This window comes from Mytilus trossulus, chromosome 8 (assembly GCF_036588685.1).
Source record: "Mytilus trossulus isolate FHL-02 chromosome 8, PNRI_Mtr1.1.1.hap1, whole genome shotgun sequence".
In the NCBI taxonomy this organism is placed as follows: domain Eukaryota; kingdom Metazoa; phylum Mollusca; class Bivalvia; order Mytilida; family Mytilidae; genus Mytilus; species Mytilus trossulus.
The window spans coordinates 57,472,284-57,499,666 of NC_086380.1; the positions used below are offsets into that span (position 1 = coordinate 57,472,284).

Sequence of the window (27,383 nt, forward strand, 5' to 3'; positions counted from 1 at the left end):
GTTAAAAATAGAACATAGGGGTAAAATGTAGATTTTGGCTGATATCTCTGAAACCAAAGCATATTTGTATAGAGCAAATCTAAAATGGGATAAAACTGTTTATCAGGTCAAGATCTATCTGCTCTGCAATTTTCAGATGAATCTGAGAACCTGTTGTTGGGTTGCTGCCCCTAAATTGGTAATTTTAAGGAAATTTTGCCGTTTTTGGTTATTACCTTGAATATTATTATAGATAGAGATAAACTGTAAACAGCAATAATGGAGTGGAAAGTTCTTTGTACTGGGTTTATACATATAAAACATAATGCTTAAATGGTAATGCGTCAGTTGCACAATCCCAAAGAAAGGGTGTCATGTGAGAAATTTTAATTTCACAGTATGGGCATTATGGCATATATATTAGGTATGGATTATTTGATTACCAACAGAGACATATTGTATTATATGTCTCTGTTACCAAGTAAATCACACACAGGCACTTGTTTCTGTCAATGGGGGGTTTACTATCCACACTCGTTTTTTTGGTTGCTTTTGCAATATGATGGAAAATTATAATAGATAAAGATACACTTTAAGGGGGCTCGCGGATCTAAATCATTTTTTTTATTTAATATAAGAATTCGCTATATTTTTCTATAAATATATTTTATCTTATACTTAATAGAAAAATGAAATAAAACAATGGGGTCACTGTTCATTTACGCTCACAATCTGCCTTCGAAAGACGCATACATTTTTGTTAATGTCCTTTTTTTCTGTTGAACTAATAGGAGAAATAGCGGTAATATCGAAATAAAAAATGAACTAAATTACAGAAATCGCTTAAATTTTACAATTATTTAGTTTATGTACAGCTTATTCGAAAACAGCAATAAAAAATATAGGTCACCGATGAGTTTAAAATGATATTTCAATTTTAATGCCAAAAAATGGGATTTTTACCAAAGGGAGATAATTTGGAGCTTTTTCAATGATATCTACATTTTAAAAGTCACCTGGGGCCATCACCAATTGATTTTTTGGAATGATTTTTGTACCATATGATAAAGTAACAACTACTAAAGGCAGTTAGAAAAAATTGTAATGAAAAATAAATGTTTCATTTTTTTTGGAAAATCTTATACCCGCGAGCCTCCTTAAATCACAAAAATGATCAGCAAGTCAAGATCTACTAACAAGTCAAATGTTGCTGATATAGTTTAGTAGACTGTCACTCTTTACAGTGGCAGATCCAGAGAAGGGGGGGGGGGGGTTCCAGGGGTTGGAACCCCCCCTTTTATTTTGACAATCAATGCATTTGAATGGGGAAATATAGTTGAAACCCCCCCCCCCCCCCCCCCCCCCCCTTTATCCTGGGTTATGAACCCCCCTTTTAAAAACGGTTGGATCCGCCCCTGCTTTATCTATAGGAGTGATTGCCCTTAAATGAGGATTTTTTTTATCCTCTTTTGTCTTTTGAGCAAAAACTAAAGAAGATAGAGAGAAACTAAATAGGCTAAATTATCAGCAATCCAATACAATACATTTACAATACAATACAACATTTTATTGGCACAAACACATTTACAATAAATGGTAATGATTGAATGAATAAGCAACTACATGTTAGTAAAATACAAAATTTTTTTGCGCCTGTCCCAAGTCAGGAGCCTCTGGCCTTTCAATTTTTTGTTAGTCTTGTATTATTTTTAATTTTAGCTTCTCCTGTATACATGTCATTTGGGGTTTAGTATGGTGTTCATTATCACTGAACTAGTATATATATTTGTTTAGAGGCCAGCTGAAGGAAGCCTCCGGATGCGGGAATTTCTCGCTGCAGTGACGACCTATTGTTGACCTTCTGCTGTTGTTTGTTCTTAAACTGTTCTATGGTCGGGTTGTTGTCTCTTTGACACATCCCCCCATTTCAATTCTCAATTTTCAAATGATTTTAATTGTATATTTGTGAATAAAAAATTAAAGGTATAATGAAAATCTATTGAAATAGATTTATTTTATTTTTATCGCACAATGTGGTTATATTTTTTTCCTGTAATTTTGAAAATTTTGAATACAAAAGTCTCTCTAATACTGGAGTAACCTCTGCATTGTAGCAGCATGTGCTGTTCATTTTCAATTTCGCCACTTTTACAGATTTCACAAATTCTTTGATCTCTGGGCACGTTTCATTATCTTCCTCTTTCAATGGCAAGGTTTAAATGAGCACTTACTCTTATCTATGTCTTAAAGCATCAAACGTGACATAACCTGCCGGTTCACTCATTTTGTAAACCCTCTGGAAAAATGTTAATTTTAAGGATGCTGAAATATTTGCATGTTGTTCCTGAATACCCTGATCAATTAGTCAATCTGGTTTTTATTTATTAATTTGTTAACATTTATATGAGCGAGTAATCGAGAAAGGATTATTTTATTAAACAATTTTCCCAGGTTCAAAGTAATGGATATACCTGTAATTACCAGGGTCACTTTTACTTCCCCTTTTTATATAGAAGTACTAAAAATGATTCATTCCAAGCTTTGGAAAAGTTCCGTTATTTAAAATAAAGTTAAATAGCTTTTGTAATGGTTTTGTTAAGACTGATATTCCATTTTTATAGGCCCGGGACGGGACGTATTATGGTATACCGTTGTCCGTCCGTCTGTCTGTCCATCCGTCCGTCCGTCGTCCACACTTTGGACAATAACTCAAAAACACTTTCACCAATTTCCCTGAAACTTGAGTGAATTGTTTATATCTATTGATGTAAGCTCCCTTTCATTTTTTTTTAATTTCAGATTTTAAGTTTTGGATTTATGGGGCTTTATTCATAAAAAAAGGGGGATTTTTAACACTTCGGACAATAACTCAAAAAGGCTTTCACCAATGTCCATGAAACTTTGGTGAATTGTTTATATCTATTGATGTAAGCTCCCTTTCAATTTTTTTTAATTTTGCATTTTAAGTTTTGGATTTATTGGGCTTTATTCATAAAAAAAGGGGGATTTTTAACACTTCGGACAATAACTCAAAAAGGCTTTCACCAATGTCCATGAAACTTTGGTGAATTGTTTATATCTATTGATGTAAGCTCCCTTTCATTTTTAGCTCACCTGGCCCAAAGGGCCAAGTGAGCTTTTCTCATCACTTGGCGTCCGGCGTCTGTCGTCGTCGTCCGTCGTCGTTGTCCTGCGTTAACTTTTACAAAAATCTTCTCCTCTAAAACTACTTGGCCAAATTTAACCAAACGTGGCCACAATCATCATTGGGGTATCTAGTTTGAAAATTGTGTCCGGTGACCCCGCCAACTAACCAAGATGGCCGCCATGGCTATAAATAGAACATAGGGGTAAAATGCAGTTTTTGGCTTATAACTCAAAAACCAAAGCATTTAGGGCAAATCTGACATGGGGTATTATTGTTAATCAAGTTAAGATCTATCTGCCCTGAAATTTTCAGATGAATCTGACATTCCGTTGTTAGGTTGCTGCCCCTGAATTGGTAATTTTAAGGAAATTTTGTTGTTTTTGGTTATTATCTTGAATATTATTTCAGATAGAGATAAACTGTAAAAAGCAATAATGTTCAGCAAAGTAAGATCTACAAATAAGTCAACATGACCAAACTGATCAGTTGACCACTTTAGGAGTTATTGCCCTTTATAGTCAATTTTTAACCATTTTTCGTAAATCTTAGTAATCTTTTAGAAAAATCTTCTCCTCTGAAACTGCTGGGCCAAATTATTTGAAACTTGGCCACAATCATCATTGGGGTATCTAGTTTAAAAATTGTGTCCGGTGACCCCGCCAACTAACCAAAATGACCGCCATGGCTAAAAATAGAACATAGGGGTAAAATGCAGTTTTTGGCTTATAACTCAAAAACCAAAGCATTTAGAGCAAATCTGACATGGGTAAAATTGTTAATCAGGTGAAGATCTATCTGCCCTGAAATTTTCAGATGAATTGGACAACCTGTTTTTGGGTTGCAGCCCCTGAACTGGAAATTTTAAGGAAATTTTGCTGTTTTTGGTTATTATATTGAATATTATTATAGATATAGGTAAACTGTAAACAGCAATAATGTTCAGCAAGGTCCGATTTACAAATAAGTCAACATGACCAAAATGGTCAGTTGACCTCTTTAGGAGTTATTGCCCTTTAAAGTCAATTTTTAACCATTTTTCGTAAATTTTATATATCTTTTACTAAAATCTTCTCTGAAACTGCTGTGCCAAATTGATCCAAACTTGGCCACAATCATCTTTGGGGTTTTTTGTTTAAAAAATGTGTCCGGTGACCTGGCCATCAAACCAAGATGGTCGCCATGTCTAAAAATAGAACATAGGGGTAAAATGCAGTTTTTGGCTTATAACTCAAAAACCAAATAATTTAGAGAAAATCTGACATGAAGTAAAATTGTTAATCAGGTCAAGATCTATCTGCCCTGAAATTTTCAGATGAATTGGACAACCTGTTTTTGGGTTGCGACCAGGGCTTCCAAAACGGTCATATATTCCGGTCATTTGTATAATGTCCGGTAAAAGACCGGCTGGGAAAAGCATGAAACAGTCATATACTTTTTAGTTTTCAAGGCTTTTTCGGTCATTTTAATATAATTCACGATCTTTTTGACCCAACATTTTGCCTTTAACAGCCATACATTTCCGGTCATAAAAGTGACATGTTGATTAATTACTATCAAAACAACCCTAACTTCAATACTTTCTAATTTTAATCACGGCTAATTATTTGTTGGACAGCTGAAAACTACCTGTTCAGGTGACAGGTAAACTAATTTTAGTACCGGACATCGTATAAATTAATCTGTCCATTCACAATTACTTTCGTACATTTCAGCGGTTTGTATCTAATTGATTTAGTCCAAAAGATCAAAGGAGTAGGTCCGGTAAGACCCCTTTTTGGCCCCAAAAAATAACAGTTTTACAAAATTGGTAAAATGTAAACTTTTAGTTCTGTATTGGACAGTCAAATGGTTCTGCTACATAAATATGGGCAGTTTTTGACAATACAATGCACATATATTGGGTTGTAGCACAATTAAGTCATGCTAAATTACGAAAATCTTCAAAATTCTATCATTTTAGTTAAATTTTAGATGGTTTCCGTGTAAAACGTAAGTGGCCGCATTCGTGTTCATCCTTAATATTGAAATGTAAGTTGTATTTCATGATAATACATAACATATATAAAGGTTGAGGATGAACACGGATGCGGCCACTTTCGTTTTTGACAAAAACCATCTGAAAAGTGTCGTTTTTTGGCATAATTGAGAGATTTTTCATATTTGAGCTTGAATCGGATCGTTTTTAATGACTTAATTAGTTAAAATCTTTTAAATAAATTAATTGACTCAAGTGAAATAGACACTTAAGTGTTTAAAAAGTGGTCAAAATCTTTCGTCAGATGAAACTGAAATTTGAGGCCAAAATGAGTCCTTACCGGACCTACTCCTTTATAATAAATTCATTTATAAACTTGATTTCTTGAAACATTTAAAAAGGTTTTACATGAAAAAATTGTCAGAACTACGTTGTATGCACAAGAACACGTGTGCGCATGTGCAGAGGTGGGAAATTCAATTATGCATCCTACATTTCTTCAAAATTCTAAAACTATCATTGATACCTGTACCTAATGTTCATTTCAAGTATTTTGTTGAAGAAATAACGTGGAAAGAGCTTCTTTGCTCAGTCGTGCTATGTAAACGTACACGTATCCGTTTATGGTCCATGTTTTACCATTGTCAAGTCAACATCCGGTTTTGAAAAATGTGACTTTAAAAACGAAAATAAAGTTCTTGACAACGTCATTATGCACAATTAAAGAGTCTAATGCAGATATGAGCACGCTGATGTGCACACTTTGAATGATGCAATGCCAATTTTAACAGTTTATGTCAGAACATCAAATTCATATCAAAGTAAAGTTTAATATCGTTTTTAATATAATGTCAATCATTGGGATGGCCATCTGATTACCATAATTGCCTTTTGTGACTTAGTCTTGGGGATTAAAATTCGGATCAGATATAAAATGTCCGGCTGGCTCAGAAAAATTTTGGAAGCCCTGGTTGCGGCCCCTGAATTGGTAATTTTAAGGAAATTTTGCAGTTTTTGGTTATTATCTTGAATATTATTATAGATATAGGTAAACTGTAAACAGCAATAGTGTTCAGCAAAGTAAGATCTACAAATAAGTCAACATGAACGAAATGGTCAATTGACCCCTGTAGGAGTTATTGACCTTTGTAGTCAATTTTCAATCTGCTTCCTTTGTTTAATATTCACATAGACCAAGGTGAGCGACACAGGCTCTTTAGAGCCTCTAGTTTTTTAATTTCGGATTTTTAGTTTTGGATTTATTGGGCTTTATTCATAAAAAAGGGGGATTTTTAACACTTCAGACAATAACTCAAAAAGGCTTTCACGAATGTCCATGAAACTTTGGTGAATTGTTTATATCTATTGATGTAAGCTCCCTTTCAATTTTTATAAATTTCAGATTTTAAGTTTTGGATTTATGGGGCTTTATTCATAAAAAAAGGGGGATTTTTAACACTTCGGACAATAACTCAAAAAGGCTTTCACGAATGTCCATGAAACTTTGGTGAATTGTTTATATCTATTGATGTAACTCATAATACTTAATAAAATCTGATGAAAACATAAAATTTGTAAAATCTTTAGTTCAATTTAAAACATTAAATTTCTTGTAAAAAATAGGTTCCATGAATACGTTTGTACTATTATTGAATGGTTGCAAGGATGAAAGCACATTAGCAGTCCCTGAGATACTAACTGTTCCCTGAGGCATATATCATTTTATGCTAACATACTTTCATCACCTACTTCCTCATTTAGATCATAACTTTCAGTAGAGTCACTTTCACCATCTTCACTTTCCCTATTATCTTCTTGCTGCTTCCTTTGTTTAATATTCACATAGACCAAGGTGAGCGACACAGGCTCTTTAGAGCCTCTAGTTTTTTAATTTCGGATTTTTAGTTTTGGATTTATTGGGCTTTATTCATAAAAAAGGGGGATTTTTAACACTTCAGACAATAACTCAAAAAGGCTTTCACGAATGTCCATGAAACTTTGGTGAATTGTTTATATCTATTGATGTAAGCTCCCTTTCAATTTTTATAAATTTCAGATTTTAAGTTTTGGATTTATGGGGCTTTATTCATAAAAAAAGGGGGATTTTTAACACTTCGGACAATAACTCAAAAAGGCTTTCACGAATGTCCATGAAACTTTGGTGAATTGTTTATATCTATTGATGTAACTCATAATACTTAATAAAATCTGATGAAAACATAAAATTTGTAAAATCTTTAGTTCAATTTAAAACATTAAATTTCTTGTAAAAAATAGGTTCCATGAATACGTTTGTACTATTATTGAATGGTTGCAAGGATGAAAGCACATTAGCAGTCCCTGAGATACTAACTGTTCCCTGAGGCATATATCATTTTATGCTAACATACTTTCATCACCTACTTCCTCATTTAGATCATAACTTTCAGTAGAGTCACTTTCACCATCTTCACTTTCCCTATTATCTTCTTGCTGCTGATCCTCATTGTCATTGTAGTCTTTTTTGTCATTTTTATACGCCCGTCGTCTTTCAGACGGGACGTATTATGGTATACCGTTGTCCGTCCGTCTGTTCATTCGTCGTCCACACTTCAGACAATAACTCACATAAGCTCCCTTTTCATTTTACAAATATAAAAGGTACTTGGTACTCAGAAAGTGTGTTGTGAACAAGATAGAATGTATGGATGAAAAATTAAGACAACAAACTTAGTAAATAGTTAAATTTGAGGTAGCCTTAATAGTGCCAATTTTTTTGTGCATTTTTATTTATTATTTGACAGGGCTCACACTATTTCTAGTTGATCATATTAATTCATTAAAAGACAAGTTAAAAGAGCAACGGGTGTATCATGCGCTAAAGCGCAGCCCTTTATTAAACATTTCATTTGAAATAAGATCAGTAGCTGTGCTTTTCCCATTTTTAAGGGACTTAATTGCCTTTACAATCTCAAAAAATCCTGAAGTCATTTGTCCTGTCATGCCTGTTGTTTTTTGAAAATCATCAAATAATGTTTCAAAATTTTTGAGAATTTTTTCTTGAAATGGATTAAACTCTGGTCGGTTTTGTTTAGTTTTTTTAAGTAACTGATAAATTTGTCTTGTTACAAGATCAACAAAACAGATTTTTGTCATAAATTCTATTCTTGTCTACAATGTTGGAGAGACTGTTAGTTGAATATGCACATAGACCAAGGTGAGCAACACAGGCTCTTTAGAGCCTCTAGTTTTAAAATTTATACTACAGGTAAAAATCAGCAATATCTTGGACAAGTTCTATAATGGTGGCTGATCTACTTTTTTAGCTCACCTGGCCCAAAGGGCCAAGTGAGCTTTTCTCATCACTTTGCGTCCTCGTCCGTCGTCATTAACTTTTACAAAAATCTTCTCCTCTGAAACTACTGGGCCAAATTAAAATAAACACACTCATCATCGGGGTATCTAGTTTAAAAAATGTGGCCGGTGACCCGGCCAACCAACCGAAATGGCCGCCATGGCTAAAAATAGAACATAGGGGTAAAATGCAATTTTTGGTTATAACTCAAAATCTCTAGAGCAAATCTGACAGGGTTAAATTGTTAATCAGGTCAAGATCTATCTACCCTGAAATTTTTAGATGAATCGGACAACCAGTTGTTGGGTTGCTGCCCCTGAATTTTTTTTGTAATTTTAAGGAAATTTTGCTGTTTTTGGTTATTATCTTGAATATTATTATAGATAGAGATAAACTGTAAACTGCAATAATGTTCAACAAAGTAAGATTTACAAAGAAGTCAACATGATCGAAATGGTCAGTTGACCCCTTTAGGAGTTATTGCCCTTTATAGTCAATTTTTAACCATTTTTCGTAAATCTTAGTACTCTTTTACAAAAATCTTCTCTGAAACTACTGGGCCAAATTAATCCAAACTTGGCAATCATCATCTTTGAGGTATCTAGTTAATTAAATGTGTCCGATGACCCAGCCAACCAACCAAAATGGCCACCATGGCTAAAAATAGAACATAGGGGTAAAATGCAGTTTTTGGTTATAACTTGATAAACAAAGCATTTAGGGCAAATCTGACATGGTTTAATTGTTTATCAGGTCAAGATCTATCTGCCCTGAAATTTTCAGATGAATCGGACAACCTGTTGATAGGTTGCTGCCCCTGAATTGGTAATTTTAAGGAAATTTTGCTGTTTTTAGTTATTATATTGAATATTATTATAGATAGAAATAAACTGTAAACAGCAATAATGTTCAGCAAAGTAAAATTACAAATAAGTCAACATGATCGAAATGGTCGGTTGACCCCTTTAGGAGTTATTGCCCTTTATAGTCAATTTTTAACCATTTTTCGTAAATCTTAGTACTCTTTTACAAAAATCTTCTCCTCTGAAACTACTGGGCCATACCCGTCAACCTGTGACGATGAAATCGCAGGTCATGACCTGCATTGAAGAATGAAATCTTAGGTCATAACGCATACAAACTTTTTCGAGCAGAATTTCAGTAATTAGGGGACATTTTTTTTTTCATAATTTAAATAAAAGTTTCCAAAACATGTTCACTTTATTAATCATTATCTAATTACACTTTGAAAAGCTTTTGATAACTTTGTGACACTTTCTCCTCTTCTTTGGTTAATGTTATTTTTGAGATTTCTAACATTGTTCTATATGTAAAGTATTTCACTCATCAAGTTGTGACTGGCTTTTTTTTAATTATTTTTAGAAAGTTGTGACTGGATAATCAGTCTTTGCTCATCAGCTGATCCAATTCACTTTCGTAATTAGAGTATAGTAAAATAAAGTTAACCAGTTAAAGGAAGTATAGATGAAAAAAATAATTTTCAACTTTATTTTTATAATTGTATTAAGCTATGAATTAAATGAAAAGTTATATTTCAATATGTATTTAAATTCTATTTGCAGTAAATTTGATCTTTTTTACCCCAAAAAACGTAAATATAAGGAACAATTTTGAATGGTGACACAAAAGGGGAAGTAACTCAGTTGAAAAATATTTGTAAAACGTGACAACAGTGAAATTTATTTTCGACCTAAAGTTAAGGTAATTGGTGTTTATTAACAGTGTGTTTGACACCAAAGCTGTCAAGTAAAGCCATGCACTTGATGGGTCACTTAATTTGACAGTTTACACAGGTAGCTGAACTTCTGTTGTTGGAAGAATTACGAATTTGCTGGTATTTCAAAGAAAAATCACTTATGAAATCATTCTCTAGGCTTAGAAATCCAGGTGAAAACTGGTCATTTTCTGAATTCCCCGGTTATTCAGTGACCCGGCGGGTGTCCCGGGTGATCCCTCAGAATTGTGAAAATCTCGGGTCACACCCGCAAAATACGGGTCAGTTGACAGGTACATGTATGCTGGCCAAATTAATCCAAACTTGGACACAATCATCTTTGAGGTATCTAGTTCATTAAATGTGTCCGATGACCCCGCCATCCAACCAAGATGGCCGCCACAGCTAAAAATAGAAACATATGGGGTAAAATGCAGTTTTGGCTTATAACTCTAAAACCAAAGTATTTAGAGCAAATCTGACTGGAGTTAAATTGTTTATCAGGTCAAGATCTATTTGCCCTGAAATTTTCAGATTGATCAATCAGCCTGTTGATAGGTTGCTGCCCCTGAATTGGTAATTTTAAGAAAATTTTTCCGTTTTTTGTTATTCTCTTGAATATTATTATAGATAGAGATAAACTGTAAACAGCAATAATGTACAGCAAAGTAAGACCTAAAAATAAGTCAACATGACCAAAATGGTCAATTAACCCCCTAAGGACAGTCAGGGGTACTACTTGTACAAGTTAATTTTATTTACTTGAAGTAAAAACAATATACACATATAAGTAAATGAATAATGTTTGAATAATCTCCCCTTAATTTTCTCAAAAATTTACTTGTATACATTAATTGTAAGTAAATTTTTCTTACAATCCCACAAAAATCCTCAAGTTCTGAGATGTAAAATCATGCCTTTAATGATTTTTCCCAGGTTTGATAAATTTTTTTGATTAAAGTTCAATGTTTCATCTCATTTTTTCAACAAAGAAACTGATTGAGCAAAGATCTTGTATATTTGTGCAAGGCCTTCAAAAATTGCTCCTTTGTGGCTTGTAAATGAGCAGTGTTATGAAGATAACAGACAAGTGGGATTTTCATTGTCCATGAAATTAAACTTAAATGATTAGTTAAGACATCTGCAAAGGATACACAATTTAAAATGCTAATAGAGCAAAGAAATCTTAGAATTCAAGAAAAGAAGAAAAGATGACTTTTTTACTTATGCAAGTAAAAAAATCTGAATGTCTAAGGGACATAACTCAGCCATTTTTTGTTTACCTATATAAGTTAATAAAATTCACTTGTATAAGTATCCTACAAATTTACTTATATGTGTATATTTTTTTTACTTCTTCAAGTAAATAAAAATTACTTAAATAAGTAGTACCGCCAAAAGAAGGAGTTATTATTTTTATACGACCGCAAATTTTGAAAAAATTTTCGTCGTATATTGCTATCACGTTGGCGTCGTCGTCGTCCGAATACTTTTAGTTTTCGCACTCTAACTTTAGTAAAAGTGAATATAAATCTATAAAATTTTATCACAAGGTTTATGACCACAAAAGGAAGGTTGGTATTGATTTTGGGAGTTTTGGTCCCAACATTTTAGGAATTAGGGGCCAAAAAGGACCCAAATAAGCATTTTCTTGGTTTTCGCACTATAACTTTAGTTTAAGTTGATAGAAATCTATGAAATTTTGACACAAGGTTTATGACCTCAAAAGAAAGGTTGGGATTGATTTTGGGAGTTTGGGTTTCAACAGTGTAGGAATTAGGGGCCAAAAAAGGGCCCAAATAAGCATTATTCTTGGTTTTCGCACAATAACTTTAGTTTAAGTAAATAGAAAAAAATGAAATTTAAACACAATGTTTATGACCACAAAAGGAAGGTTGGTATTGATTTTGGGAGTTTAGGTCCCAACAGTTTAGGAATTAGGGGCCAAAAAGGGACCCAAATAAACATTTTCTTGGTTTTCGCACCATAACTTTAGTATAAGTAAATAGAAATCTATGAAATTTAAACACAAGGTTTATGACCATAAAAGGAAGGTTGGTAATGATTTTGGGAGTTTTGGTCCCAACAGTTTAGGAATAAGGGGCCCAAAAGGTCCAAAATTAAACTTTGTTTGATTTCATCAAAATTGAATAATTGGGGTTCTTTGATATGCCGAATCTAACTGTGTATGTAGATTTTTAACTTTTGGTCCAGTTTTCAAATTGGTCTACATTAAGGTCCAAAGGGTCCAAAATTAAACTTCATTTGATTTTGACAAAAAATTAATCGGTTGGGTGCCTTGATATGCTGAATCTAAAAATGTACTTAGATTCTTGATTATCGGCCCAGTTTTCAAGTTGGTCCAAATCGGGGTCCAAAATTAAACTTTGTTTGATTTCATCAAAAATTGAATAAATGGGGTTCTTTGATATGCCAAATCTAACTGTGTATGTAGATTCCTCATTTTTGGTCTGGTTTTCAAATTGGTCTACATTAAAGTCCAAAGGGTCCAAAATTCAACTTAGTTTGATTTTAACAAAAATTGAAATCTTGGGGTTTTTTGATATGCTGAATCCAAACATGTACTTAGATTTTTGATTATGGGCCCAGTTTTCAAGTTGGTCCAAATCAGGATCTAAAATTATTATATTAAGATTTGTGCAATAGCAAGTCTTTTCAATTGCACAGTATTGCGCAATGGCAAGAAATATCTTATTGCAAAATATTGTGAAATAGCAATTTTGTTTTTAATTAGAGTTATCTTTCTTTGTCCAGAATAGTAAGCAAGAAATATCTAATTGTAAGAATTTTTTTTATTTGGAGTTATATCTTTCTTTGTCCAGAATCAAATAAAAAGAAAATTTCTTCAAACATTTTTTTTAGAGGATTAATATTCAACAGCATAGTGAATTGCTCTAAGAGAAAACAAAAATTTTAAGTTCATTAGAACACATTCATTCTGTGTCAGAAACCTATGCTGTGTCAACTATTTAATCACAATCCAAATTTAGAGCTGTATCCAGCTTGAATGTTGTGTCCATACTTGCCCCAACCGTTAAGGGTTCAACCTCTGCGGTCGTATAAAGCTACGCCCTGCTGAGCATCTGGTTTATTTTATGATAATACATAACATATAAAGGTTGAGGATGAACACGGATGCGGCCACCTTCATTTGTGACTAAAACCATCTGAAAAGTGACATGTTTTGGCATATTTAGTAGATTTTTTCATATTTGAGCTTGAATCGGATCGTTTTTAATGACTACATCAGTTAAAATCTTTCATATAAACTAATTGATTCAAATAAAATAGACACTTAAATTTTGACTTACAGTAAGTGTTTAAAAAGTGGTCAAAATCTTTTTCAGATCAACCTGAAATTTGAGGCCAAAATGGATCCCTACTGGACCTACTCCTTTATTTAGAATTTCAGAGTATTTGCCTCTTATCTTGAAAACTATAAGAGATATATAGAAACTCACAGTTATCCTCAAAAATGATTGGTAGATAATATAAGAATGCCAAAAAGAGTGACAAAAATGTCGGTTATTGATTTGGGGATGTACGACGGGCTGTTACTAACAACAAAATGAAGGTCAAGTTCAATAATGACAATTTTGACTTTTACCGTTCAGGAGTTATGGTTCTTGAAAGATTGAAAAATGGCATTTCCTGTCATGTCCGTGCATTTACACATGAACCGTTCAACCAAAGCTTCCCAAATTTTATTGTGTTGTTATACTGATGACAAAATGGAGGTCAAGTTCAATATTGACGATTTTGACTTTTACTGTTCAGGAGTTATGATTCTTGAAAGATTGAAAAATGGGTTTTCCAGTCGTGTTCCTGCATTTACGCATGAACTGTTCAACCAAAGCTTTTCAAATTTTAATATGTTGTTACTGATGACAAAATGGAGGTCAAGTTCAATAATGTCGATTTTGAATTTGACTGTTCAGGAGTTATGATTCTTGAAAGATCGAAAAAATGGCTTTTCCATTCATATTGTTGCATTTACTCATGATTTTACCATTCAACCTAAGCTTTTCAAATTTTAATATGTTGATACTGATGACAAAATGGAGGTCAAATTTGATATTGACGATTTTCGCTTTCACCGTTCATCAGTTATGGTTCTTGTGATATTGGCAGGACACAAATAAATGTTAATAAATCCGGTTTGCTGTCGTTGTGACAGCCTCTTGTTCATGTTTCGCATAGCTCCAGTTGAGTGACACACTCTTAAGAGCCTCCAGTTCGCCATGGCATTGTCAGACTCTCAGCCTTATGAGTATTGATCAATATCCCCTTGCTATCTTCCACCTTTTAATCTTAAAATACTGTTTTGTTCATTCATTGTCTAACATGCATGACATGTCTAATTTGATATATCATGTATATATACATAATGTAATTCTATTTATTACAGAATGCACTCTTGGTACAGTTTTTTTGTTCTGTGTAATTAGAATAAAACCAATATTTCAAACACAAAAAATTACTCCTTCAATTGAAAAATGATTGATATTTAATGTAGTAACTCTAACAAAACAGCCAATCACAGTGGGAAAAAAAATTATGTGTGTGAAAGAGGAAGAGAATATTTCATTCATACCTTTCTTATATTTCAGTTTTAAATAAACACAAAGTTAAACTACAAAAGAATTACAAGATGTTTGTCCATGGTGTTGACTCCAAAACAGACATAGCTGACCACCTGTATCAGTCTGATGTTTTGAATACTGAAGAAAAAGAGGAAATTTGTAATTCTTCACTCACTCAACAGGAAAGTAATAGACTTTTATACAACAAATTGATTCGCAAAGGTGGAGATGCATACACACACCTTCTTGAAGCTGTAAGACACGGAGAATATGAGGATGTTGCTTCAGAAATGGAGAACACAGAATTGTCAGATCAAGATATACAATTGTGTCAAATAGGTAATTATAGCAGATTCTGAAATTAATATTGTACCTGATTTACTTAGATGATTCCAATGTATATATCCTGATTTTTACATTATAATTATAAAAATCTGACATTTTCTTATACATCAGAGCATATTGTGTGTATATCATGTATATATTTAGAGGCAGATGTAGGGGCACGGGACTAGCTGCCCCCTCTTTTGTGGGAAAAATTTGGTTGATTATTTCGGAAATCACTGAAGCATGACTGTAGTGGGCCTCCCTCTTAGGCAGTCAGTGCCCCTCTCATTATAGTCATCACATAATATGCCAAAACAAGTACACAATTCAAGGACAAAAAGACACATGTCATCAATATATGTTTAATAGACAATAGACAATAGACAATAGACAATATTTTATTCGCACAAACACATTTACATTTAATGGTTATGGCATACAAAATTAAGACAATAAACTTACAATAGTTAAATTGATTACAATTATATTAGAGTGACAGTGGTATTCACAGCAAAGAAGAAAAAAGGCTATAAATTTCAACAGTTAACACATTATTAATGTTCATGAACAATTGAAAAAAGAACACAAACAAAAATTAGGTTGGCAATGCATATTAAAAGAAATACAAGTTATACAGATGTTCTTAATAAAAGACAATCATTAATATACTTTATGGTGATTTTTATAATGACTGGTAAACTGCTATTTAAAAGTACAGTCAAATGCTTAAGTGTTATAGTGGACTGCAATTTAATAAAATTGAAATTAAGATTTTTATTAATATTTTGTATATAGGTATCCCTTAATGATGTATAGCATGGACAGATTGAGAAGAAATGGTATTCATCCTCAATTTCTTGTCTGTTACAGGATAAGCAAATGCGTTTACTTCTTTCAATGTTGGTATAACGCCCTCTTTCAATTGCTAAGGAATGTGCACTTAGTTTAAATTTACTGAAAACTGATCGGTCAGTTTTGAATTTACATATATCAATATATGGGGGCCTTTTTCTAATTCTTTTAGTATGACAAAAGAAATTTAATTTTTCACATTTATTGATAGAACAATTTATAATTTGATAAGCCTGGTCATAGATTCTGTGTTGGATACTATTTATGTGATATTTTAAATTAAAAGTATCAAAAGTGAGATGACCATAACCTAATTTATTTAACCAGTCTTTTACAATGTTAACCCATTTACTTGTTTTCTCTACATTATTATATATTTTATGGACTAAAGTGTTAGGCGAGTTTACAATATGGTTTAGAAATTTTATAGCTGAAAGCTGAATTTTAAAGTACAAAGGGATTCTGTTTGTCTCAGTTAAACAGGCTACATTTGTTGTTTTGCACTGTACACCTAAAATTTCTTTAATAAATTTAATATGTAAATGTTCAAATGGATCTGAATCTTTGAACACTTGGCTTACACCCCAAACTTCACTTCCATAAAGAGTTATTGGAACAACTAAAGTATCAAATAATGTTTCAAGCATACTGCAGGAATTATCTAAAGAGACTGTTTTTTTAATTTTAAACCAAGCCTTTCTTCCTTTTTCCATAAGATTTTTTTTTGAATGACTTAAACTTCCTGAACAATTTATAGTTATTCCAAGGTAACAAATAGATTTAACAGTCTCAAGATGTTCTTTTTCTACCTCAAAATAATTACAGTGAGATTTTCCATTAGAATTGAATATTATAATTTTTGATTTTTGTTTGTTAACATCAAGTTTCCATAGGGAACAAAATTTAGTTAACTCATTTAGTGCATTTTGTAGCCCTTCTTGGGTTTCAGATAATAAAATAATGTCATCTGCATATAATAATGATGTTAATTTAACATCTCCTATAATAATTGGTTGAGTGTTTGCATGATCAAGGTCATTTACAAGGCCATTTATATAAATATTAAACAAAGTGGGGCTAAGTACATCCCCTTGTTTTACTCCACAATTTGATATAAATTCATGGCTCATACCATTTTGAAATTTAATTCTACATTTGTTGTCATTATACATTGATTGGATGACGTTAAAAAGCTTGCCTGGAATTCTGTTTTGGAGTAGAATGTAGAATAAACCCTCCCTCCAATTGTAAAGGGAATGATCTAATATTGAAAACAAACAGATTGCTAATTCAGAAAAGAGAGAGGAACTATTAAACAGCTGGTTTTTAATTAAATTGTTCTGAAAAATCCGTTTTTTTTCAATAAAAAAAAGCCAGGAACCCCCTTATTTTATTTGATATTTCGAAGCTAATTTGAAAAGCAATCACCTCATTGAATTAAAAAAAATGTATTATTTGATGTTTCCTCAATAAAAAAAAATTAAGTTGCCCCAATATTACACTTATAAAATAACTGTGATTTTGTAAATGTATGGTCTCTAACTTCCAGTTTTCATACTAAACTTTGAAAGTTCATTGACTAAGAAGTCTTACAGAAGATTAAGAAAAATCTGCTGGCCAATATTTAGACACATTAACTGCTAATAGTAATTAGTTAAATTCTTTTTTAAATCTTCAATTTGATAAAATTATGGATAAAAAAAGACTTAAGATATAGATATTGTTTTTCTTTACCTTTATGATAAAATTATGTTGTACAATGTTGGGTTTCAGTTATAGAAATATTTAGACTATGAAACATCTGGGCAGTTTTTCTTGTTTTAGGAATGAAGAAACTCAAAGACAGACATGAGAAAAAAGGTAACCATATAATATAGTTCACTGAACTTCAGGCAAAACTGAAAGATGTATATATATAATCTGACATTGATGTTAATTGTCTTATAGCAGTTTTACCCTTAGTGTGATAATCTACAGCTATTTTTAGTCCCCTACGGACGGACGAAGTCTAAGGGCAAAAAGGTTTGCACTCCATCCGTCTGTCTGTCTGTATTCTCTGTCTGTCTGGTCTGTCTGTCTGTCCGTCAAATCAGTTTTCCAAGATATTGATTTGATAATTGGTATATAGTTTTATCACGACTAGTTACAGATCCAAGTTCGAATTTTATTCAGGTCTGATGATTTTATGTAGAGTAATTATGGTCCTTGGAAAAAAATCACTTAAATAATCAGTATTTGTCTCGCCATGACAGAGTCAAAAAGAGAGACATAGGTATACATTTTCGCAGACGGCGACAGCGGCTTCAACAATGTTTTAGTTTGTGATTAGGTCACTGTGTATGGGGAACCACTAGTTGAAGGTCAATGCTATTTGGTATGCAGTTGTATAAGCCATTAATCATTGGCATATATATATATTTCTCTCATTGCAATGGAGATTATTTGCCCCACCCCCTCAGTCATAGTCTATTAACTTTGAAACTTTTGCTTGGTTTACATGTATTAGTTTGTGATTAGATCAGTTTAAGATGAACCACTACTGTTAAGTCAATGATATTTGATTTGCAAATTTATTGGCACTTGCAAGTCTTATTGCCATGGAGATTAAAAAGCCCCACCATCTCATTGTGATTCCTGGATTTGGACACTTTTACATAGTTTACAAGTTAATGTTTGTGTTTAGGTTTGTTTAAAGGGAAGGACTTATGGTAAGTCGGTGGTATTTGGTATGCAGTTGTATTAGTATTGGCACATCTCATTTCCATTGAGATTGTTCAGCCATGTACCTTCAGTCATGGTTCATTGACTTTGAATGTTTGCATAACTTAAATGTTAAAGTATTGCTATGCTTACCATGTTTATTTCAACATTTCATTATCAAAATTACAAATTGTATAAGACGTAACGGAGCTCTGTGTTAACAGTTTATGTTCTTCTTGGTCATGCCTGAAGATATTGTTCTATAGTTTACACCATGACAACTAACAGATAAAGTTATCATTTTGTTCCAGTGCAATGAATTAATAACCGATATCTTTGGACTGTCAGTATTATATAGTAATGATTGATTTAGCAGGTTAGACATTTCAGTATGCTCTTTTAATATTAAGCCATGTATTTTTGGTGTAAGAAAAAACTTATTCAATATCTGGTAAGATTACCAATGAGAAAACTATCAACCAGAGACCAAATTGACGTAAACTTTAGCGAATTTAGATCAACATACAGCCTTTAACAATGAGCAAAATCCATACCTCAAAGTTAGCTATTTAAGGCACTGAAATGACAAATGTGAAACAATTCTAACAAGACAGCTACCAGTCTGATTAATGAATGACATATGATACATTGTAAATAATTACAATCAGTGAAATAAAGGCTCCTGACTTGGGGGATGAACATACATAATGTGGCGAGGTAAAAAATGTGTACCGGTGTTTAAACCCTCCCCTTACTTAGACAGTGATGTAACAGTACAACAAAAGAACAAACTATAAACATCAGTTTAAAGGGCTTGTCATCTTATTTCTATTAGCTCACCAGATCGATACAAAGCGCAAAAGACAATAAGTTCAAATCTGACATGTTCATGATTTTTTTTTAGATATTCTAATGAGTCACGATGAAGTTATACCTAAACATATACTTGGTAAGTTTATTGATGTAGAACATTGGAACTTTACTTAATCCTTTAGCAAGGCATCTTCAGTAAATATAACTAGAAAATACATACCTTTGGACCGATAAGGGCTGGTATCGAGGATACATGCACTTTATACTTTTCACTTTGTCTGTCTGACTATTAACTTTTTTAAATGCAATTATTCCTTAAGTATTGCTCAAAGATAGATACAAACAAATTGATCAATTGTTGTACATTATACATTGTCATGATTGTTATATGCAGACAGTTGATATATTAAATGCAAAATTTTGAGAAACATCTTTCAAGCTACTATTCAATTGATAAACAAGTATATTGTGCTATTCTCAATTGGTTCTGAGTGTCAAAATTATCTGTTGGCTGCCATTTTGAGTTTTCAAATTTGCTTCTTAAGTATGACTTGAAATTCTGCCTTATTTTCTGGTGTAACAATTCATTTGTTGGCCTCAATTTTAAAGAATTATACCAAAATATGTAAACATTCAAATTTCTTAGAAATAAAAAAAGGGCCTCGGTGGATAAGTGGTCTAAATAGTTCAAGTATTGTTTTATTAACCTGTCATCACTCAGGTTGTAAGTTTGAACCTTAAACCATGCAGATGTGCTGCACTATAATGTAACATGTCTAAATTGACTTGGATTGTCAGTTTTCCTGTTGAAGGTCAAATTTTTTTAGCACTCCAGTTTCCTCCAATAATAAAACCTGACCACCACAAAATATCCAAAAGTGCTGATAGAGGAGTTAAACTACTGATCAATTATCAAATTATTTTAAAAAATATAAAAAAGAAGATGTGGTATGATTGCCAATGAGACAACTCTGCATTAGAGACCAAATGACACACAAATGCAAAGCCCATACCACACAGTCAGCTGTAAACAAGGACCTGAAATGACAATGTAAAACAATTTAAACGAGAAAACTAATTGTCTTAATTTTTTACAAAAAAATGAACGAAAAAAACAAACATGTTACACATAAACAAACGACAACCACTGTATTACATGCTCCTGAGAGACTTAATACAATTAACGGTACCAATTTTCTTGCACCAGATGCGCATTTCGACAATACATGTCTCTTCAGTGATGCTTGTGGCCAAAATATTTGAAATCCAAAGCTTATATAAAAAATGAAGAGCTATAATCCAAAAGGTCCAAAAAGTATAGCCAAATCAGTGAAAGGAACCAGAGCTTTGCATGAGGGAGATACATTCCTTAATTTAAAATAATTTCTAATATTTTGTAACAGCAAATTTTAACACAAAAAAATCCGTATTTTCATGCCAGTACCAAAGTACTGGCTACTGGGCTGGTGATACCCTCGGGGACTAATAGTCCACCAGCAGAGGCATCGACCCAGTGGTAGTAATAAAATTAACGGTACCAATTTTCTTGCACCAGATGCGCACTTAACTGATTAGATGGATAAAAATACAAATACTTCAAATACAAGTGGACTTGGCTGGGTACTTATACATCCAACCAACAAAAAGATACTAAGTACAGATCTGAGAGTACTCACAGTTACTGACAGCTAGTTCAAAGCCAGTAACAACTTATAAAAACAGACAATTGTAATATATAAACATGATAAAGGTAGAATATGATGTCATGAATTCATATTTGGTGTCAAAAAATGTTTTGTTTTCCTTCCATTTTCGCACTATCTGTTGTCTGCCATTTCACAATGGAATAATTTTTAGACTGATACAACAAAAATGTCGTTAGTCACTCAATATTATTTTAAGAATACGAAAAGAAGATGTTGTATGATTGCCAATAAGACAACTGTCCACAAGAGACCAAAATGACACAGACATTAACAACTAAAGGTTACGGTACGGCCTTCAACAATGACCAAAGTCCATGCCCCATAGTCAGTTATAAAAGGCCCCGATATGACAATGTAAAACAATTTAAACGAGAAAACTAACGGCCTTATTTATATAAGAAATGAACGAAAAACACATATGTAACACATAAACAAATGACAATCACTGAATTACAGGCTCCTGACTTGACACAGGCTCATACATAAATAATGTGGCGGGGTTAAACATGTTAGCGGGATCCCAACCCTCCCCCAACCTAGCTGGGACAGTGGTATAATAGTACAACATAAGCTTTGCATGTAACATGAAATTAAACAAAAGGAAAATGATTCGCTTTTTGGCATCAGTATTTATCATTTATATCTATGACACAAAAAAATGTGCATGCAGTGTAAGTTTTCTAGTTTGTATTTATCAACTTCGTTTTAGGGGATCTGGGGCACTGACTTAATTGAAAACGCACAGAAAATAAGTGCTTTGGGATAATAAACTAGGCTCTTATTAATTTTATGACGAAAACTGAAAACGATCACACTGAGGTCACTTTGCATACGGAAAATATGTCAGGGGAATTGCTTCCTGGAAGGAAGCAATAAAAATAAAATTAACTTCTTCTAAATATGAATAAACTAACGAATTTTCTTCAGAAAAAAGTATATATACATCAGTTTCATAATGAAAACTATCCATTGAGTTATAAAAAAAACATATGCATTATTTTTTTTGATTTGAGTTTTTTTGTGACTTTAAGTAAAGAAATTGTAACATTTTACTTGAAATTAATTTCAAACCACATTTCCTTGCATAGACGAAAAAAACATTATCTTAAGTTTTAAAAATATTTTATTGGAACACTGAATTAAACAAAATACATGAAATATGGTGCCTTAAAACAAAAAATAAACATGAACATGATGAAACTGGATGTCACATACTTTATATTTGTGTTATTACTCCTTAAAATTTGAACTTAATATATATCATGTATATAGTTAATTTATTGAATTTCATATTTTACAGAGCAGTTTGAAAAACGCTTGGAACAGTGGAAAAAGGATGATCAACAGTTTGTTAGCACTGAAGCAGAGAAACATGTAATGCAAAAAGTTTTGGCACAAAGTTCAGTAACACTGGTTGGAAATTCTGGCACTGGAAAAAGTTTTCTTTCTAAACACATTGCCCTCATGATGACGATACATGGCTATACTGTTATTCCATGCAGTAAACCAGAAGATATTGGAAAATGGTTTAAACATGGGCGGAAAACATTGTTTGTCTTTGATGATGTCTGTGGCAGATATACTCTTAATCAACAAATTTACACTGACTGGAAACAAAGTCTTGATCACATAAAATCTCTTCTTGTAGACAAATGTTGTAAAATCATCTCTACATGTAGATTGGAGGTTTACAAAGATGAACTATTTAGTAATCTCTCTATTTTCAAAATGTGTAACATCGATTTAAGTTCAGACGAATTCAAACTTAGTGCTGCTGAAAAAGTTGCTTTAGCTGAAGTGTACTTTAAAGAAAATACTGATGAAGTAAATGAATTGTCAGAAAAATATGACTTTTTCCCACTGTTATGTAGCTTATATCATAAACAGAACCTCCAGAAGAATGTTAGCGTTACCTCTTTTTTTAGCAATCCTTTTGAAATTTTCAAAGATCAACTTGTACAAATGTATGGAGAAAGTGATGCTGGAAAGATGCAGTATTGTAGCTTAGTCCTTTGTGTGATGTTCAATAACACATTAACAGAAGAAAACTTGTCACAAAAAAATAAGAAGATGGGAGCAATTATAGAAGATTTACTAGAAGAATGTGAACTGAATAAAGGAACATCCATCAAACGCTTAAAGACATCTCTTGAAACTCTTGAAGGTACCTATGTGGTCAAGGAGGATAATAATTACAAAATAATCCATGATAAGTTGTTTGATTTCCTTGCCAAATACTTTGGGGAGAAGATGTTCGAGATTTTTATTGATCATGCTAATACTGGTTTAATTAGAGAGCGATTTCTTTGGAAGATAACAAATAACATGGGCCCAGAAATAGAGTTTGTAATAGGAATACCTGATAAATATATAGATAGATATATAGAAAGGTTACTGACAGACTGGGAGAACGGTTATGTAATCAGTGTATGTCTCAACAGAAACATGAAGTCTACAACATTTACTGAAAACTTGGTAACTCATTTAAACCAACTTGATCTATCAAAACAGGAACAACTTGTTTGTACTAAAGATATTCACAATAAAGATATAGCACTAGGAGGAAGTTGTTATATGGGTACTATTGACCTTGTCAAATGGTTGATAAGTAGGAACAGTGACATTAATTATTGTAGAGAGGATGGTTGGTTTCCTTTATTATGGGCAAGTCATGAAGGACATGTTGATGTTGTTAAAGAACTGTTACAACATACAGCTGATGTCAATAAGTGTGAGAATAATGGTGTATCACCTCTGTATATAGCAAGTCAGGTAGGACATGTTAATGTTGTTAAAGAACTGTTACAACATTCAGCTGATGTCAATAAGTGTAACAAGAATGATGCATCACCTCTGTGTATAGCAAGTCAAAATGGACATGTTGATGTTGTTAAAGAACTGTTACAGCATTCAGCTGATGTCAATAAGTGTGCCAATGATGATACATCACCTCTGTATGTAGCAAGTGAGAAAGGACATGTTGATGTTGTTAAAGAACTGTTACAACATTCAGCTGATGTCAATAAGTGTAGAAATGATGGCACCCCACCATTACAGATTGCTTGTTATAACAACATGATAGAGGTTGTACGTGTACTTCTTCAGTGTCATAATGTTGATGTTGATCTCTGTGATGATGGTGGATGTTCCTCACTTTATTGGGCAAGTCAGAAAGGACATGTTAATGTTGTTAAAGAACTGTTAAAACATTCAGCTGATGTCAATAAGTGTAACTTTAAAGGTAAAAATTCTCTCAATGTAGCACAGGAGAAAGGACATATAGAAATAGAATCATTGTTAAAGGGAAAAGGATTAAATCAACTTGTATACATGTCAAAATGAGCAATCCAAGTGAGAGTGGCAAAGGAAGTTTTTTTTTATTGTTAGAATTTGGACATGTTCATACATAAGATTTCATTTACTCAAATCCCTCATATAGCATGTTAAGCTGAAAATACTTTATAGTTTGAAGTATTGGCACTAGTCAATACATTGTACTTCTATTAACCAGTAGCTGGTTTTTTTTTGTTTTTTTTTTCTTAATAGTATTGTTAGGTTCGTGTCTATATCAATACATTTCTTTTTATGCATATATACAAATCGTGTCTTTCCGAATAATTGGAATGATTTTTGTGAAAATACTGTTACATAAGATAAGGTAACTAGCTCATCACTTTTTTTTTCTCAATAAAACAAAATAAGCAAATTATTTGGAATTGAATGCATTTAAAGATTGACCAGCAGTATGCAAAGTAGGTACACACCCTCTAAATACAGATATGGATGGATATGAAAAAGAAAAACAATTATATAGATAATAACAAAGGTTATTTTAGATAAATTTGAAAATGAAAAAAACAATGTATTCGTGAATGTCCTCATTATAATCTCTTGGAAAAAATAGTTCTTTAATATTGTAAAATTGTAAAAAAAAACAAATGCAAATTTCAAATGGACTTGTTATTCAATAAAACCTAGTGGTATTTAAAATTATTGATTTTTTTTTTAAATACACACAAATATATATAAATACTTTTAAAATATCTTGAACATAAAAAGTAGAAGGTTCACACTGCCTTTTTTTAAGTTTAGCATCTGAGTTCATATCTCCATGACTTTAAACACTAGTATCAATAGTGCTGAAAGTGGCGTTAAACTCCAATCAATCAAATCATGTTCCAATGAATGTAGGTACTAGTATCAATAGTGCTGAAAGTGGCGTTGAACTCGAATAAATCAAATCATATGACTTATCTCCATTATTATAATTAGTAGTATCAAAAGTGCTGACAGTGGTGTTAAACATCAATCAATCAAATCATATCTCCATGACTATTAGTATTAGTACCAAAAGCGCTGAAAGTGGCTTCATACACAAACCAATCAAATCAGATTATATCTCCATGATTATAAGTACCAGTATCAATAGTGCTGAAAGTGGCGTTAAACACCAATCAATCAAATCATATCATACCTCCATGACTATAAGTATTATTACCAAAAGCGCTCAAAGTGGCTTCATACACTAACCAATCAAATCAGAGCATATCTCAATGACTATAGGTACTAGTATCAATATTACTGAAAGTGGCGTTAAAAACCAACCAATCACATCAATTCATTACTCCATGACTATAAGTAATGTGATCAATGGTGCGGACAGTGGTGTTAAACACCAATCTACCAAATCATACCTCCATGACTATAAGTACTGATATCATTTTTACCTGAAGATGATACATAATGAGAAGTAGGTTACTATAACTGTAAAGGTCAAAATTAGAGAAAAAGTAGTTCTATCTGACATATATTTTATTATCAATGTACAATTAATTAATGTACTTTAATTTTAGAGCTCAGATCCAACTGTCATTATGTAGTCCTTTGTTATGTTATACTGGTAAATTGATTTTTTTTTTATTCATGTTATATCAATGGTCAAGTATTTAAATGTTTCATGTTAAACTACCCATATAAGGCCGTGTTCACACCAAACGCCGTGTACAGTAAACATGTTTACATTTGGTTTAATGTAATCTACACTAGTTTCACATTAGATTTGTCCACATATATACACCTTGTTTAGTTACCGGTACACAAGATGTGTTCACACTTGTAATCTATATGTCATTGAAATGTTTATTACGTAGAACCGAACTCAAATTTTTGAACAACTTTTCTAACAGTAAGGGAACGACCATTTGACTTTAAAAAAAAAGGGGGATGGATTTTTCCACAATTTGATTGAAAACAAATCGGGTCATACAGATGATTAGAATGAAAAAATAGTATGATTCCAAAGTTTCCCCATACAGTATAGTGTGAAATATTTAATTGGTACCATCGAAAAAATTGAATATTAACTTTCGCGCGAGAAAAAATTCCGACTCAGACTCCCCCCCTTTTTTTTTTAAAGTAAATTGGTTGCTCATTTAAGAAAGTCATTTTGGATGATTTGCAGTAGTTTAAAGATGTCTCGACTACGCATTAAAAATGTTGGCTGCATCAGCGTGCTTATAGACAAAGAAAAAGAATTGTGATGTTAAGGATCACTACATTTCTATCTTTCCTGTTTGTTTCAAATGGTATTGTTTCTACAAGTTGGTTTTTTTTTTTTGGCAAAAGGAGAGGGTGATCCTTTTTTTATTTCTAATTGTATTTTAACGGATCTGAGATTCTACACATACAAACAATTAACCTCACCCTTTTTCAGTAATGCATTTATGAGTGAATCGTTGTTTGAGTAAAGACCAGTGGCAGATATTTATGTCAGTGTGTACGTCTAGTCGAATCCGGAAGATCTTTTCTAGGGAATTATGTGTTCGGCAATGAAGATGAATGAGTTTTGATTAGGGGTTAATAAGGCTTCGTAAAGTGATTTTATAACAAATAAATATATCAAGTTTAGACAAATATTTCTGTAAAGAACTTAATTAATAAGTGTTACAAGTATCAATTTTATTATACATTGTTTCTTTTTTACATATAACTAAAAATTACAGTTCGGAATGTCTAGTTTTGTGTACACTGATTCTACACAAGGCCTCTGTCGACTATCGACTGCATGTAGACAAAACATGATTTAAACTACATGTAATCATTGAGTGTTATCAATGGGAACGTAATTATGTTTAGTTTATGTGTGAGTTACACTAACACAACACCGAGTTTAGGTCAATGTGAACATGGCCTAAGTCTAAGATACATGTA

At 32.4% G+C, this 27,383-nt stretch overlaps 1 protein-coding gene across 2 annotated transcripts in view; it reads left to right on the top strand.

Annotated features, from left to right (window-relative positions):
• The window catches only part of LOC134681168 (uncharacterized), a 91,987-nt gene extending 67,105 nt beyond the window's left edge, over positions 1 to 24,882 (top strand). For both annotated transcript variants that reach the window (XM_063540648.1, XM_063540647.1), the window contains exons 7-10: positions 14,803 to 15,114; positions 17,779 to 17,814; positions 19,559 to 19,603; positions 22,474 to 24,882. In XM_063540648.1, the coding sequence (XP_063396718.1) occupies positions 14,803 to 15,114; positions 17,779 to 17,814; positions 19,559 to 19,603; positions 22,474 to 24,515 (2,435 nt within the window). In that variant the 3' untranslated portion in view covers positions 24,516 to 24,882. The remainder of the gene's footprint in view (positions 1 to 14,802; positions 15,115 to 17,778; positions 17,815 to 19,558; positions 19,604 to 22,473) is intronic.
• The last annotated feature ends 2,501 nt before the right edge of the window (positions 24,883 to 27,383 follow it).